The 14,779-nt window shown below is 38.9% G+C and overlaps 1 protein-coding gene across 3 annotated transcripts; it reads right to left on the reverse strand.

Annotated features, from left to right (window-relative positions):
- Window positions 1–216: 216 nt before the first annotated feature.
- Window positions 217–13,560, reverse strand: dync1li2 (dynein, cytoplasmic 1, light intermediate chain 2). 3 transcript variants are annotated; one of them, XM_085455754.1, is made up of 13 exons: window positions 13,354–13,560; window positions 12,534–12,607; window positions 11,985–12,101; window positions 11,622–11,852; window positions 7,960–8,123; window positions 6,618–6,711; window positions 6,331–6,466; window positions 6,087–6,198; window positions 5,905–5,964; window positions 5,303–5,347; window positions 5,059–5,176; window positions 4,321–4,449; window positions 217–3,537 (listed from the first exon to the last, which is right to left on the reverse strand). In XM_085455754.1, exons 1-13 carry the CDS (start codon window positions 13,437–13,439, stop codon window positions 3,425–3,427), a joined length of 1,479 nt encoding a protein of 492 aa, XP_085311880.1. In that variant the 5' UTR covers window positions 13,440–13,560; the 3' UTR covers window positions 217–3,424. The 3 variants fall into 3 exon arrangements, with proteins under 3 accessions (XP_085311880.1, XP_085311885.1, XP_085311897.1); XM_085455759.1 differs by lacking the exon at window positions 13,354–13,560 and adding an exon at window positions 12,742–13,301; XM_085455771.1 differs by having other exon boundaries at window positions 3,439–3,532.
- Between the last annotated feature and the right edge of the window lie 1,219 nt (window positions 13,561–14,779).

The raw sequence follows: 14,779 nt of genomic DNA on the forward strand, positions 1-14,779 counted from the left end.
GTCCCCTTATTGTCGAGGATCAAGAAAGAAAAATTTCCAATGCCAAAAAAATAAATAAAAAAAACCACATTCTTATAATATAGGGTTAGGATTAGGGGTATGTAGATCTCACAGGTTGATGTGTGTGACTTAAAGTTGTAACCGTTGCTTTCTCATCACTCTCTCTCACACACACACACACACACACACACACACACACACACACGGAAGCCAACAAAAGTTTGGATTCTTGGTTTTATTGAAGCCAGGGGTCTGATAAACATTTTCCTTATCTTTGTCGGCATAATAAGCTAGAATCCGCATGGCAGCTTGAAGGCTACAGAATTTGTGTTACAGACATACAATCAAGCTTCTGAATTATCCCAGGGCACAAAAGTGCAGCCAGCCATGTGCTTACAATGTTTTGATATCCTGAATACAAAAGGACTGGAAGCAGAAGCTCATAGTCTCGTATAGATGTAGACTGTCGATAGTGGTCGAAGGCAATTCAGTTAGGATGAGAAGAGGAAGTTGCTTTCCACTGAATTTGTGTACCAGAAGAAAACAAAAATCCATCTTGGGAGCAAAAAGTAATCCAAGTCCAACTTTCAAGCACAAGCAGCAAGAGAGCACTTCATTCCACTCAGCTAAATGCCAAATTTAACAAGTGTGGCCATATTGTTGACAAATTACAGTTCAAACTTCTTTTAAACATAAGTGTGATATGACGAATCTCTGTATTCTGAAACAAAATGAAAAATCATGACCAAAAATGCCAAATGTGCAAACAAATGGGGGTTTATCCGTAGTTTAGCTACAGTGAAAGCTGTACTGGCAGCAATTGTTAGAGGATTTGTATTAGTTACAATATTGCCAGCAGAAATGTGTTATTCCATAGTTAACCACAAGGGGCCCATTTAACAACCTCAGCAGCAAAATGGCAATTTCTCTGTTAACATCTTGTTTCATTCTGAAATGAGGCAAGGCAAAAAGAAAAAGATGCACTCTGCATCTGCAACTGTAGCAACAGTGTCCAAAGAAAAGTGCTTATTCCAAAATGCGGCCATGCTGCTCCTGGCTGTTCCGAAATTGTGCTTCATCCACGTCGGCAACGGGCCCTCGAGTGCACGTTTCCCCCCAACCAGTCACAAAAACAAAGCAAAGTAAAAACAATAAGAGCTTCATTTTGTTCAAAGTAAACCCAGAACTGCTGTGTTGAATCACTGTGACAATGCACGAAGCAGACGGTACACTGCTATTCCCTTACAGAGCGAATGTTTGAACAAAAAACCTGCTGACTGTTCAAAGACCAGTTTCAACAGCCAAAACACAATTATGGTACGCCCCCTTCTGTCTGCTGAAACTCCAGACACAGCTTAATAGAGAAAGACATTTCTACCATTTTACAGGGTGTTACTTAAAAAAATGTTATAGGCCAGTCTGAGGTTTGGAATGCAAGGGCTCTATGCAAGAGTTGGACAAAAGAAACAAACAAAAAAAGGCCGCTGGTTAATCTTATGGATGACTACAAATGCAGATAATATGCATCTTTGGTTCTGTTCCAATTCACTCCAGTTTTCATTTTTCTTTTTTGGCTATTTGTAGCAAATAGCTGCTCTCCTATCACTTGCCATTCATTCTGCAAAAGTTACTGAAATACACCATCCATGGGATTAAGTAGGGCCTTGTATAGAGATTTAAGAATGAAAATGTACATTTCATTTTGATTATGGTATCATGAAACCATAAATATTATACAGACAATTTGATATGGTACAGTATAATTTTTGATAAAAAAAAAAAAAGCATAGAAATGACACAAGACATTTAAGCAACCCCTTAAGGACACACAAATTAATTAGGAGCTTTCCCGTGAAGGCAGGGTGCCTGTTGTGATAAACTGTTAGCTGTACATTGAAGGCAAAGGTTGTCATCTTAAATGGGCACTAAAAAGGGCCGGAAAAAACAAAAGACCTGATCTGAAAAACAAAACAAAAACCCCGAACCAAAACAACAACAGGTTTTCTACAGGGATGAGCTTCTACAGCTACTTCACGTAGAAACTGGGAATGTTTAAACTGACATGCAAAACACAGCGAGAGCAAAACATGTGAGACCAGAGGACGACAGTGGTGTCTAACACTGAATGTTAGAAAATCTCATTTTGTTCAAACCACAGCAGGTAATTTTGTGTGTGTGCCTGTGTGCTTTGGCTGCAAATGAGTGGTTTCAACCACAGTAAGTCTGGGGGACCCAAAGGTTCCATCGTGTGGTTCCTTCTCAGTATCAGCAGCCTTACAGTTTTTATGAAGGCATTCAATCTCTAAACATTATGAACTAGGCCACAGAAATCGTATTTCTGAAGAATAGAAGCGACCACAGGCTTGTTGTACATTAAAAAAAAAAAAAAAAGTAAAACGAAATAAATTATTTGGATGACGAGAAATTGATAAAAAAACCTTTGAACCGATGGTGCTACAAGTGCGTTTCCTCCTGTGCAGACAAGCACCTCTACTATGACACAAACAGCTAACTGTGCGAGGCACTTAGGAGTTATAGTAGGAAAGATGCTGCCCCATCCCCTCCCCCAAATATACCCACCTGTAGCTAAAGAAGCAATTCTGCTGCGACCTCTAACTTCTTGTCAAACCATTTTATTCAAAGAAGCTATCTTAAGAATTTGGACAAAAAAAGCGCTTTATACAAAATCAAGTTAACCTGAATAATTTTTTTTGTATTCGTATTTACAGAATCCTTCGAGATGACTAGGGCGACTGATATGCTATCCGCTAACTGAACATGTCATATTAGTGTCATGGTGTCAGTGGCATTTTTACATGTTACGATGAGCCTTTTCTTTAAACCGATAAATGGTGCACAACATGAAATAAAAAAGGAGGAGGTTTGTATAAATACATCAGTATCATATCCAACATTGTTTTGTAAATATTACATATGCTTGCAAGTATTTGAATTTATTAATGAATATATTTAAATACTTTTCCAAATGCAACCAAATTCCTTCAGTATGACAAGCGAAACCAGAGGAACCAGTATATTGCCACTCTTAAACCTATGAGTAGAGTGTATGAGCCCAGAATCTGGGGGGCCTTCAGCCCAGCAGGTCAGGCTGACTGCCAGGGAGTGTGCACACATTTCCCTAAACTTACAAAATAACATTTACAGTGGAAGAGAGGATAGAAAAAGCCAAGCCTTCAGCACTTTTTTCATTAATACCTCCTTTTATGTTCTCTTTCTCTTCTCATCTCCACTCCCTCTCCAACCTTCTGATAGCCTTTGAATCTCATTCAGTGAAACCACTGTGTGCTGACTGATACAGGCGTTAGGAATTTGGTCAATTTTTTTTTGTTTTGTTTTTTTATGCTCACATGTACATATATTTTTCCAGAGTATTAACTGGACGATGCAGCTGTTTTTGTTGCCTTCACGCTTCGTTCTCTGTCTGCGGTGGTATATTGTTAGCTGAAACCATGGAGTCTTGCTTGCGAGTCATCCGGTCCAACTCAGCCTGGACATCAGTCAAACCCGGCTTCTGCCCTTGGAAAAAAAGACAGGAGACAAAGCCCAAAAGTAATCTCCTGTAGCTTCTGCGCCTGCTCATAAAAACAGCTTTCTATGGCAAGCAGATGGATGGATGGATGCAGTTTGAATGGTGATGCGTTCCCATGCTGGAGGTTGGTGGCTTGCTGCCACAGTTAACACGCACACATGCAAAACTAATCATCAGACAAAAGGAACATGCATTATCCTGTTGCAGAGATGTTAACACTGCTCAGCGCTGGAACAAAGAGTACATGTTAGTGTTCTCAGGCAGAGATGAGTTACGCAATCATTTCTCTCATGTTTCACGGGGTACAATCAAGCTATCGCACAGCCAATATTTGACTTTGTTACATTTAATATAACAAAGAAAAAAATGTTACCTAAGTTAAAAAAAAGATTAATTAATAGAGCTCAAAAGCGGCAGGACAAGGCATGGTGTGAGTGAGATGCAGTTATGATGGGTGGGATGATCAATACAGGCCTGCCACAAGTTTCCTCAGCTGTCAGAAGTTCAGTCTAAGGACAACTTTTTTCTCCTGCTTTAACCTTCTCACTCAGGCTGTAGAGATAAATCTCCAGACAGCAAAATGGTCCACAGTCTCTAACAAGTGTTTGTAATTTAGAGTGCACGCACTCTGTAACACACAGCATCCTATAATCCTTACTGCTTTGGTAAGAGATCAACTGCTAACCTATGAGAGAGAAGGGGTTAAATAATCGGCAACTTCTGTTTTTCACTGAGATCAGAGGTGAAAGCACTGGAATTAGAGGTTGTACCTGTTTTCTTGGCAGAGCCTTGCACTCCAGCTCCCACTGCTCCAGCTCCTGGGCTCCCAGGGGCTCCAGTCTTTTTACTCAACAGACTGTTGAAGAAGTTAGCCAGCACTCCCTCATTGGCAGCTCCCGCTGTAGGAGAAATGAAATGGTGGTGGTGGTGGTAAGGGAACTTGTTTATAAATATACACATATAATCCACTTTGTTTTTCCCCCCAAAATAAGTCTTTCTTGTGTAATTGAAGACAAAAGCTCCTCACTGCCCATCACTGAGTGGTGTTTGGCACCAATATGGGAACTATTTATCTTTCTTTTCAAACAAAATATTCTACAATATTTTATTTTGAAAGAGTTATGTTCCTACAAACCAAGAAAAAAAAACTATTCAATATAGTTAATAGACTGACATTAAAAAATTAGAATACACTAAACCCTGACTGTATATATAATAATGGGAAATGTGTGACCTGAACAGTTCCACCATTGTGGGAATTCTTGTAGTGTTACCTCTAGAGGGCAGTACTTCACAACTTGCTCAATGTTCATACAGCAAAAACATAAGTGAAAATCTGTTCTTTTTCTTTGATTTCAAATAATATGGATGACAAAAGAGAATCTTTAATACCCTTTCTATCTCAAAAGTGAGTCTACATAACAAAACATCAGAAATTAGGGTGTACTGGAATGTAAAGTGTGATTCTCATTAATTGACATTTGAAATTGTATTCCTTTCAAACATACGTTTCATGTTAGGGTCAGGCTTCTTGACAGAGGTCATTGGTGAGCCACTGGCTACGGCTGTCTGTCCGGCACGGCCTGCAGGCCGTGGAGACCCTGAGGCTGTCCGTCCTGGAGACTCCTAAAACACAGGCACCAGAATAAAAGCGTGGCCACAAAAAAAAAGCAGCTCACGTTTTTCTATCCAGAGAAAAAAAGAAAAAAAAAAGAATTACATTTCACATTTGAGGAACCTTAAGACACTTACCGTTGCTCCTCTTGTTGGTGTGGCTGGCTGCTTTGCTAATAAAGACTAAAAAAGAAAAGAAAAGCTTGAGTTAGATGCAATTTCTGTTATATTACTAGTATATCAACAGGTTTTCCCTATCCTTTATTTTCAGGTAACATATTTTGATACAACTTCTTTCATTCTGAAAATATCAAAGACAAATGTATGCAAGAAAACTGTGACAAATTAATAAATAAAGGGGGCATTTAGTGCAGTAGAAGGAACTTAAAGCACTGGGCAATACTAACCTGCAACTTCAGTTACGTTTTTTTAAAATTGTCTTCCTGGTTTATTTTTTTCTCACAAAATAGGAAGTGAGGGTAATGTTTCATATCATGTGACAGTTTCATATCAACACGGCTGCAGTATAAAACACTGTTTAACAGTGAAAGCAGCAGATCACTGCAAATATGTTAGAAAGGACTGATCCTTTTTTTTTTTTTTTTTACCAGTGAAAGATATCTGACCTGATTTTGAGATCCTGCTTAGATCAAAATCAGAAACTAACAACAAACAAACGCATATCAAGCTCACTGGCTGGTGACAGAAATAATGATAAATGGGGAGAAGGCCACATCTACCTGCTGCTTCATCAGGAAAACCTGCTCATCCTCTGCATTTATCTCTTTGTCATGAACCAGCTGTTAAGAAGAGCAAAGGAAACAAGAATGCCATTAAAAAGGAGAAGAACAGAGCAAAAAGCTCTGGAATACTTCTGCATTTTTGTAACTTTTACGTTTGGTCAATATTTGCATTTTTATACCTTTCGTACTGGAGGCTTTGTGATAAAATCTTCAAATGGATCTTCTGGTCTGACTGTTGTGAAGTTTTCATGCAAAATACCAATTTTCTTCTCGTTATCCCATCCGGATGGACTAAAAGAGAAGGAAAAGATTTTTAAATTGTTGTTCAAAAAGATCTGAAGACAGATGCCAGCACAAACTGTTTGCTAAAAATATGACAAACAGGTTTTAATATTTGGGACAAGGTTGACTAGTTTTACTTACATGAACACTGCATCCTTCTCCACCACTAAGGCTGGTGTGACGAACTGAAAGTCATACAGTTTATGTACTATATATTTGTAAAGCAGATCCAGGTTCTTCTCCTCTTTGACTGAGGTATAGATCAGACCTGCTCCATCTGTTCGGTTAAGTTAAGGCAGCAGTTGTTGGGTTAGTGTCATATATTAATTGATATTAAGCCACATACAGAAATTCAAGGTATGGCAGAGCTCAAGAGTAAAAAAAAAAAAATTTAATAAAAAAAAGACATGCATTAAAAACAAGGATACAATGTAAGCAAAATCGCCTGATGTGGGATTGGATGAAGTCGAAATGCTCGTCTCTGTAGTCGTGCTCCTTCTCTAGTACGCTGACTGCATCACACTTAAGAATTGAAGCAAAAATTATTGATATAAAGAAAGAAATAGAAGATTTTAGTGGCAGACAATTAAAACCAAATAACACACTGGTTTTTAAAGTTAGTCAACCATTTGGCCAGCCGTCTAATCTGCGATAACAGATATCTGAGGGACAGATAACTGAGCAGAGTAGAGTGGTACACTCCTGTGAGTGTAGGCGAACTTCTTGTTTCATAACCTTTTCTCTGAGAGTTGGAGATGTTGTGGGTTGGAGAAGAAAAGACATTTTGAGTCTTTTGAAATATCTTTGAGATATCGAACAGACATTTTATCCAGATTTAGTAGTTTTTCCTCTGACAAGAGCTATTCAGAGGCCCCAATGATAAAAAAAATTAATATAAAATAAAAAAAAAGGCACATTCCCCATGTTCCAGCCACAGCTAGCATGTGAAGCTCTGCTGATGGCTACCTTGTGCTTTTCAGCACCCGTCTTTGCCTAGAGGATTAACAGGCAAGTATAATGGTAACTTTTTATTAGTAAATACTGCCTCACAAAGCACAGCATAAAAGTAAGAACACAGATAAATGCATCAGTGGGGATGGTCTCCACATGGGATTTTAGGCCAAATATGCTCACTAGTGTGGGAATTCAATCACATAGAACAGCTAGAAGAACAGATATCAGGGTGTTAAAGAAGGTTTCCTTTGCCTGTTTATGGCAGACGACTCAGTCCTAAATAGAAGGAGCTATTGATCTCCTGGCTGTGATACAAAAAGCCAGTTTAGAAAATCTATAGATCACGAACACAGGTGGCTACAAACAAAAATCATGGCAGCAGCCAAGGACAGGATGCTTCTGGCATTATCTAGAGATTGTCCAAAATAGCTTAACCTAAAACAGGTATCCTTAGACTTTTCTGAGGACACAGTTAAATTATCAGCATGTTAAGAAGCTCCTGAATGAAATGCATCCATGCCCTCAACAGAAATCAAAGCCTCGCTGGGGAAATAGATTGTACGGTAAGTTTAACTCCCAAAACTGAAACTGTAGAGGCACAGACGCAACAAGTAGCTTTTTAGATGACCAGCAGCTGTTCCTTCTTGTGTAGTAAAAGAAACAATGTTGTAATACATTACCAAGATTAATTATCATTAAGATTCCAAGTTTTGGCTCTGTTACATCTCAGAAACAAGTACTTCTAAAAAGCTTTTTATAGCAACATTTGTAAACGGCTTCAAATGTGACATTCTGGTTGGTTTAAGCGGTTTATACCTTTGTGCAAACTATTAGCACTGGAATGCCCAGGTTGTGCGTGAGTGTGTTTTCCCCTAGTGGTAACACAACGTCCTCATCCTCTCCTGCTGTTGGGGCTCGTCTCTGTGGGGAGGATGGGGTGGCATCCTCTGGTTCTGTGTACTCTTGGAAGGCTTTTATCACTAGAAGACAAAATAAAGGGGAAAAAAGGGTAAATTGTGTGTATTAGTGAACGCAAAGCTCCAGATCTATAGAAATAAAGAAAATTAGTTCAGTATTCAGTGTCTCGACCCACTGTTTTTATTTTTTCCTTTCCATTCTCCTCGCCTGGCATCTAGCACTTCAGCACTGACAAAAAAAGCCCTAAAATATAAACAACACTAAGGTGACAAATGTGGTCTGACCTCAGGGACTCTGTAGCACTGACAGCATTTTATAGGTGCACATTATCTTTGCTTGTAACTTTGGAAAGAGCAATGAGCCACTTGCAGCTTCTTCAGCACTATAAACTTTGTTTTATAGCAGTTTTAATTGCTGTGCAAGGCCTCAAACTGTGTTCCTCAGATTAGATCATAGAGTCAACACAAATAAAGCTTAGTGGTATATCAGGATAAGGCTATGTCTGCCTAGTGACAGTCTAAATTTAAATGTTCACACAAGTAGTCACTGCTGTGTATACATTGTGTAGCATCACAGAAAGAAAATTACAATGTTACATTTCCAGTTAAATAACATGCCTTGTTCAAAGACAGAAAAAGACATCCTTTATTTTCCTCTTGTGCTGATCCCAGCTGTCCAGACATTTACAAAGCTGCAGTGTGAAGGGTGGGGGTTTACGCAGGAAGCCATGGCCTATTTCCTCAAAAGCTAAAGCCAGATTGACTTGGTGTTTAGAGTCAAGCCCTTTACTTTCAGGCAAAGAATTTTATACAGGGGATGAGAACTGGTCTGAAAAGCTACGAGAACCCTTCTTAAGATGCACAGCTGCACAAATCCAGTACGTATGCACAAAAAGTTCATAGGCCAAATGGGACTACCAAAGGATCCAAACATTCCAAAATGTAGTAAATTTATTGAAAAAGACCTGATCACACACTTGGTCAAAGCAATGATGAATGCTGTTCACATTATGCTTGGCCTATACTGGAAGACTTTGAAAAGATAGATTCAAGCCTCAAACCCCTAATGCTTTCATATATAAAGACAATGTTTTTTTTAAGTCTGAGTTTTAAAGGCATAGATAAGATAAGACAAGACAAAATAAAAGACAGCAATACTAAACATTTTGATTTTATCAGAACACAGGAAAGACAAAAAAAGCCTGAATTAAGGCAGCTTCAAGTTTTATGACAACCATGCATGCAACACCCGAGATAATGTGAGCCGCGTCTCAACTTTCCTTTGTTTGCAACACACACACACAAAAAACCCCTTAAAAGTTATTTGGTACAACTGATTAAGGCTGAGAATATTGTAAGTAAATGGAAAGAAAAAATATATTACTTTGGGCAGCATGTACAGAAACATGACATTTTGCAGTGATTTCAAAACAGCAACATTTAATGCTGAAAGGAGAGATGATTGGTGGACTGTCACTTTAAAATAAAAACATTAAAGAGACAGACTTTGCCCCACTAAGACCTACTTATCTGTTCCACAAACAAGGGTGAGGTCAAAATGCATCAGCGGTCTTCATTAAGGACTTTTCAAATACTTTGTGTGTACTACATTTTAAGTACTGCAAAAGCACCAATCAGTATATATTCTTTCTAAATTCGAAGGTATACACTTGATGTCAGTAAAAGTTCAACTTCAGCTAAAAATAAAGTAGTCTTATGGCCAGACTAATTTCACCTAATAACATTTGGTCTTGGATGCTATTGTTAAGTCAAACTGAACTTCTACAATGCTCTTCAACTGTTTATTATATACAAAAACTGCCTCAAAACATAATTACTGCAACTGCAGATAAACAAGCCTATTACTAACAGAAGTCATGGACGCAAATAGTTTTCCATTCAACGAGCGGTAGAGAAGCAGTAGGTTTATCCTGTTATTTAGTTTGAGATGATTCCAGCAGCCAGCCTACTTTATTTACAGCAGAACAGAGCACGAGTCAGAACGTCCAGCCCACTGAATTTTGAGTTACGTCCCTTCCTGTCCCTGACGCTGCTGTAAGAGGGGAGGAAACCATGATGCAAGATGACTGCAAGACTCCCTGGACAAAAGCCACTCACACACTTCCAGTCTGTCGGTCTGACTCTCACTCAAACACTCGTGGTCACACGTTTAAAATCTGACTAGTCCTCACCATCTGCTATTTACATTATCGTTTACATGCCAGAAGATCCTTTATTTCGTTGAGAGGCCTTGGCTAAATTGGACAGGGATCATCAAAAATGAAATGTTAAGAGAAGTCTGACAAACAAGTCAGTCACCCAAAACGGACCAAATAGTAAACACAACACCACCACCACCAACAACAACAGTAGTCACAAAACAGCAATCCACACAGGGTATGAGGTCTACATTCCAGGTAGGAAAGCTTTCTGCTACATTATATCAGCCAATTGTAATTTTATTCCAATACAACTACTCAAAGCGAAAGCAAACTTGTGGGCTAACTGAAAGTCATTAAACCAATTATTAGTGGACAAAATGACAGAAAGCAATTCAGTGCGCTTTAGTCATCAGTTATTGAGCAGCTTCTCTTTTCTTTTTCACACGTTTTTCTGCAGACAAGGCTACTTGTGTTGGCATGTTACACAGTGACAATCTCTCTGAACCTGTGCTGTCAAACTCATCTAGCATATAACCAGTTTTACTTCTCTGTCCAATCTCTTTTGGCACTTTTAAGAGCAAAAGCAGCAGGCAATGTTTGGGAGCTGACAAGAACATTGAGCAAACCCTGGAGGCTGAAATAAACTTATCTGAATACCAACAATCTTTCCAAATACAAAAGAAGCGTTCATAAGCATGAGATGCCCCAATTCTAAAATTAACAGGAGAACAACATCTGAGTGCATCACAGTCATTGATCTGCAGAACTTGCCTCCAGCAAGAGCACACAGCTGAGGATCATGGGCCTCTCTGATGATGACCTGGAATCCACCTCAGCAAAGTGTAATAACATACAGTCCTTGCCTTCGATGCTATACAGCAACCAATCAGCAAGGAGTCCAGCGGTTATTATGTAACACTACCATTGCATCCACCATGGGATGCTTTAGGCACATTTGTTTTTTTCCTTTACGTTTTCGCCTTAAAGAGTCAGTTCAAGTCAGATTTTTGCACTTTGATATATGAAGGAAAATGACCAGATTATAACAAATCGCCATTTCAATAAGTGGATCTGCTTCAACAAAACAGATCTATTTGGAGATATGCTAGTTATTGATATTTTAACAATCTGAATGTGTCTTTTGAAATGCTCAACCATGACCGATGCCAGCTACTTGACCAAAATGTACACATTTCTAATGCTGAGGTTTCAGGGGATGTTAGTTTTTCACTCTATAAGCTACGTGCATGAATGCAGGTATGAATGTAAAGCTAGATCAACAAGAGTGTATGTGTGTGTGTGTGTGTGTGGGGGGGGGGGGGGGGGGGGTGTTCTAAATACAAGCCTTGCGTTTATTATTGCTGTATATGCATTTATTATTGGTGTATATGTAACTTACTCTTCTGCTCCATTTCTCTCATGTTCTCAGGTGGAATCTTGAGCTTGTCCACATGGTCGCGCAGGACACTGGCCCACTTCTGCAGCGACTCCATAGTGGTCCAAGGTCGTGACATATCCACAACAAACACAGCTAGACAGTCAGGTAGCGACTGAGCAGTAACAGCAAACTTAAGAAGGCCTTTGTGGTATAGGTCCCCATCCAGGATCCACACATTACAGCGTGTAAGGTCTGCAAGAAGAAAGTAAAATGCTAGTTAAACACAAGCACTAATAATAATCAGTTTTAAGGTGGAATTATTTTATAAAGGTTCCTGCAGATTAATGACAGAGACCACATTCAAGGTTCATCAGTGAATCTCACCATCCCTGTCCTCATCGTGGACACTTAAGTACAGATACTCCAGTCCCCTCCCCTTCTTGTTGTGCTCAGCTCCTTGAAGTTTGGCCATGAGTGTCGTCTTTCCTGAACCATCCTCACCTGCAAAATATTTTATTCATAATACAGATAAATAGATTATATTCGTGTTATTTTTAAACAACAAATTATATGACATAAAAAAAATGCACAAATGCATTTCCGTTCCTTTCAAGGAGGATGTCTAGGCTTTCCACAATGTACACTCTCTCACACAAACCTGCCTGATGAGAAGCAGCATTTCTCACATTTTCAGAGGGCCTGTTCGAATAAATATGACCCCACCCAAGAAGAATACCCTATATTCTTCTGTTTATTATGTCTGTCTTTAGTTCAAACCTCAGCCCGGGGTGGGGGTTAAGCAGCTCAAAGTGCAATTCAGAAACGTGCAATCATTAGATTTTGCAGCTGCTTTGCCCTCTTCTACCTCTCAGGGTTGACCAGCACAAATAAACTGCAGAAACTTCAATTTTCACACATGTAACCAATACTCACCAAATATCAGGATATTTTTTCCTGAAGGCAATTTTGAACTCGATCTAGTTGAAACTTCACTCAGTATTGAGGACCTACAGATAAGAAAAAGACAGGTAGATTTTTATATACAAGTCACACTGACTGTGATCAGACTGACAGCAGCTCCTCATCTCAGAGCAGTCAAACGTGGTGTCAAAACTGTTAACCGGTAACTAGTTGGACACACCTTAACTTCATTGATTACGATCACTTTTTGACTCTTTGAGCCGGTCCAATGATGACTCCAAGACAGCACAGAAGCAGGAAATGATAATTCGTTTCCATTGACCGGTACGACAGAATTAAGTAGCTCAATCCTGGATCCATGAATTTACCGAGGAGCAACTATTATCTAAAGACGCTATCATGTTTTTTTTTTTGCGTTTCTCTTTAAGTTAACGGGTTTCTAAGGTTTACGTTACTATTAGCTTACTGTATCCTGCATCAAGACGCTAACTAGTATTTAGCTCTTATCTTGACATAAACTATCAAGGTACTAGTTATTTGAATGGCGCCCTGGAAAGTGTCTAACGTTCACTGTATTAGTAAAACTCTGCTAGGTAACTACAAGGCAGTGTTAGCTTAACATCAGGAGGAGCAGCAGCAAACCTGCTAGCCGATGTTAGCTGATCTGCTAACAGACTGACCGCTCATCTTCAGTTAGTGCTAACGTTGGTACTAGCCGGGCCGGTGTTTGATAGGGAAAAACCGGCAGTGACAAAGCAGAACCATGGCGGCTGTGCTGTTCTGAGAAGGCCCTGCGGAAGCATGAAGTCGTTAAAAGAGTAGCAGGACTTGCCAGAGAGTTTGCCCTTCTTCCTCTTCGTTGTTGTTGTCTCCTGTCCCAGCTGCGCCCGGGAGCTGTTTCTCCAAAACGGGAGCCATCTTCTCTTTCTACAACCACAAAGGCAAGGCCCTGCTGCTTGGCCACCAGTAGCACCGCCTTCATCCGAGTGGCCAAGGGTGCGTTACATTCTTCGTCTGCCGCGGCCCGCCGGAACCCCGTGTTTCTCCTCTGCTATTTCACTTATTGTAATGTGCTTTTATTCATTTGTTTAATATTTATTATTGATGAGGACCGCCTTTATTGAATAAACTAAAACTTTTATTGATATATATGAGTGTAAAAAAGTTTGCACAGATCAGACTGTTTTATGGCACTGACATGGGGTCAAAATATCTAGTTGTCCTTCTGGCCACGTTCCAGTAAGTGACGTAATGGCAGTTTTTTCTTTCTTTAAACAGCTGATGGAGAACATTGTGATATCAATAATTGACTCGGGGCAAACATTTTACTGGTTTCTGTCATTTACACTTACTATTCGGTGTTAATTTAACCTATAATTCCTCGTTTTTAGCAACAAATGCATAATGAGTGTATATTTTAAAAATATAAGTATTACTGATTTTACCGAAGTTTTAAAGTGAAAAGTGAAAATATAAGTTATACTATTTGATTGATCAGGGTTTTATTATCATTATTATCATTATTGTAAATACATTTGTGTCCAACAATAGTGGTATTTAGCAGGTCTCCAGTAGATGATGCTATTGCTCAGAAATCCGTCTTCACCACGAGGTTATTACGGTTAACCAAAATGTAAAAATAAAACTAGATGTGGAAAACGGGCATTCCAGTTAACTAAAATAAAATAAACGCTAGAATTTCAGAAAAATTAACAGATAAAATTAACTGAAACGGTTTTGCGATGTGATAAATTAACAAAATGAAATAACAACATTTAGTAATAGGATTTGTTAATTTAGTAAAATATGTTATAAAAAAGGGCTTTGATGGACATGTTTACTGAGTTTTTAAAGGTCTCCAAGGCTGTGAGTTAACTGCTTTCAAAAATATTTTAGATTTTAACACCGATACCGATTTTCCAGTATCAGTAGGTATTACAATAACACTGAACTAATAAAAACGAAACTAAAACTAAACATTTTCAAACAGTTAAGCTACACTGAAACATGGAAACTCACTATGGGAACTAACTTAAACTAAAATGAATTGAAACAACAAACAAAAACTAAATGAAATAAGATCTCTGTCTCCACTAACGCTTTGGAAATTCTAATAGTGAAAAAACAAACTTGCTACCATTTCTGTTTGATTTATATGGTTACAATTGGGTCTAAAGGCCACAGCCACAGCACAAGGAGTGATCCAACAAAGGCTTAGATTGGGAAGGTTTTGTTGATCATTATTTATCCATCTGACA

Source organism: Copadichromis virginalis, linkage group LG1 (assembly GCF_057382275.1).
Source record: "Copadichromis virginalis isolate Kocher_CV1m ecotype Utaka linkage group LG1, C_Virginalis_male_GT1.1, whole genome shotgun sequence".
Taxonomy (NCBI): Eukaryota; Metazoa; Chordata; class Actinopteri; order Cichliformes; family Cichlidae; genus Copadichromis; species Copadichromis virginalis.

Coding starts and splice junctions, on each gene's coding strand:
- dync1li2 (XM_085455754.1), bottom strand. CDS start 13,439: ATGGCTCCCGTTTTGGAGAAACAGCTCCCGGGCGCAGCTGGGACAGGA. Junction 12,102..12,533: donor AAAAAATATCCTGATATTTG/GTGAGTATTGGT, acceptor AATATTTTGCAG/GTGAGGATGGTTCAGGAAAG. Junction 6,712..7,959: donor TGCTAATAGTTTGCACAAAG/GTATAAACCGCT, acceptor TCAATTCTTAAG/TGTGATGCAGTCAGCGTACT.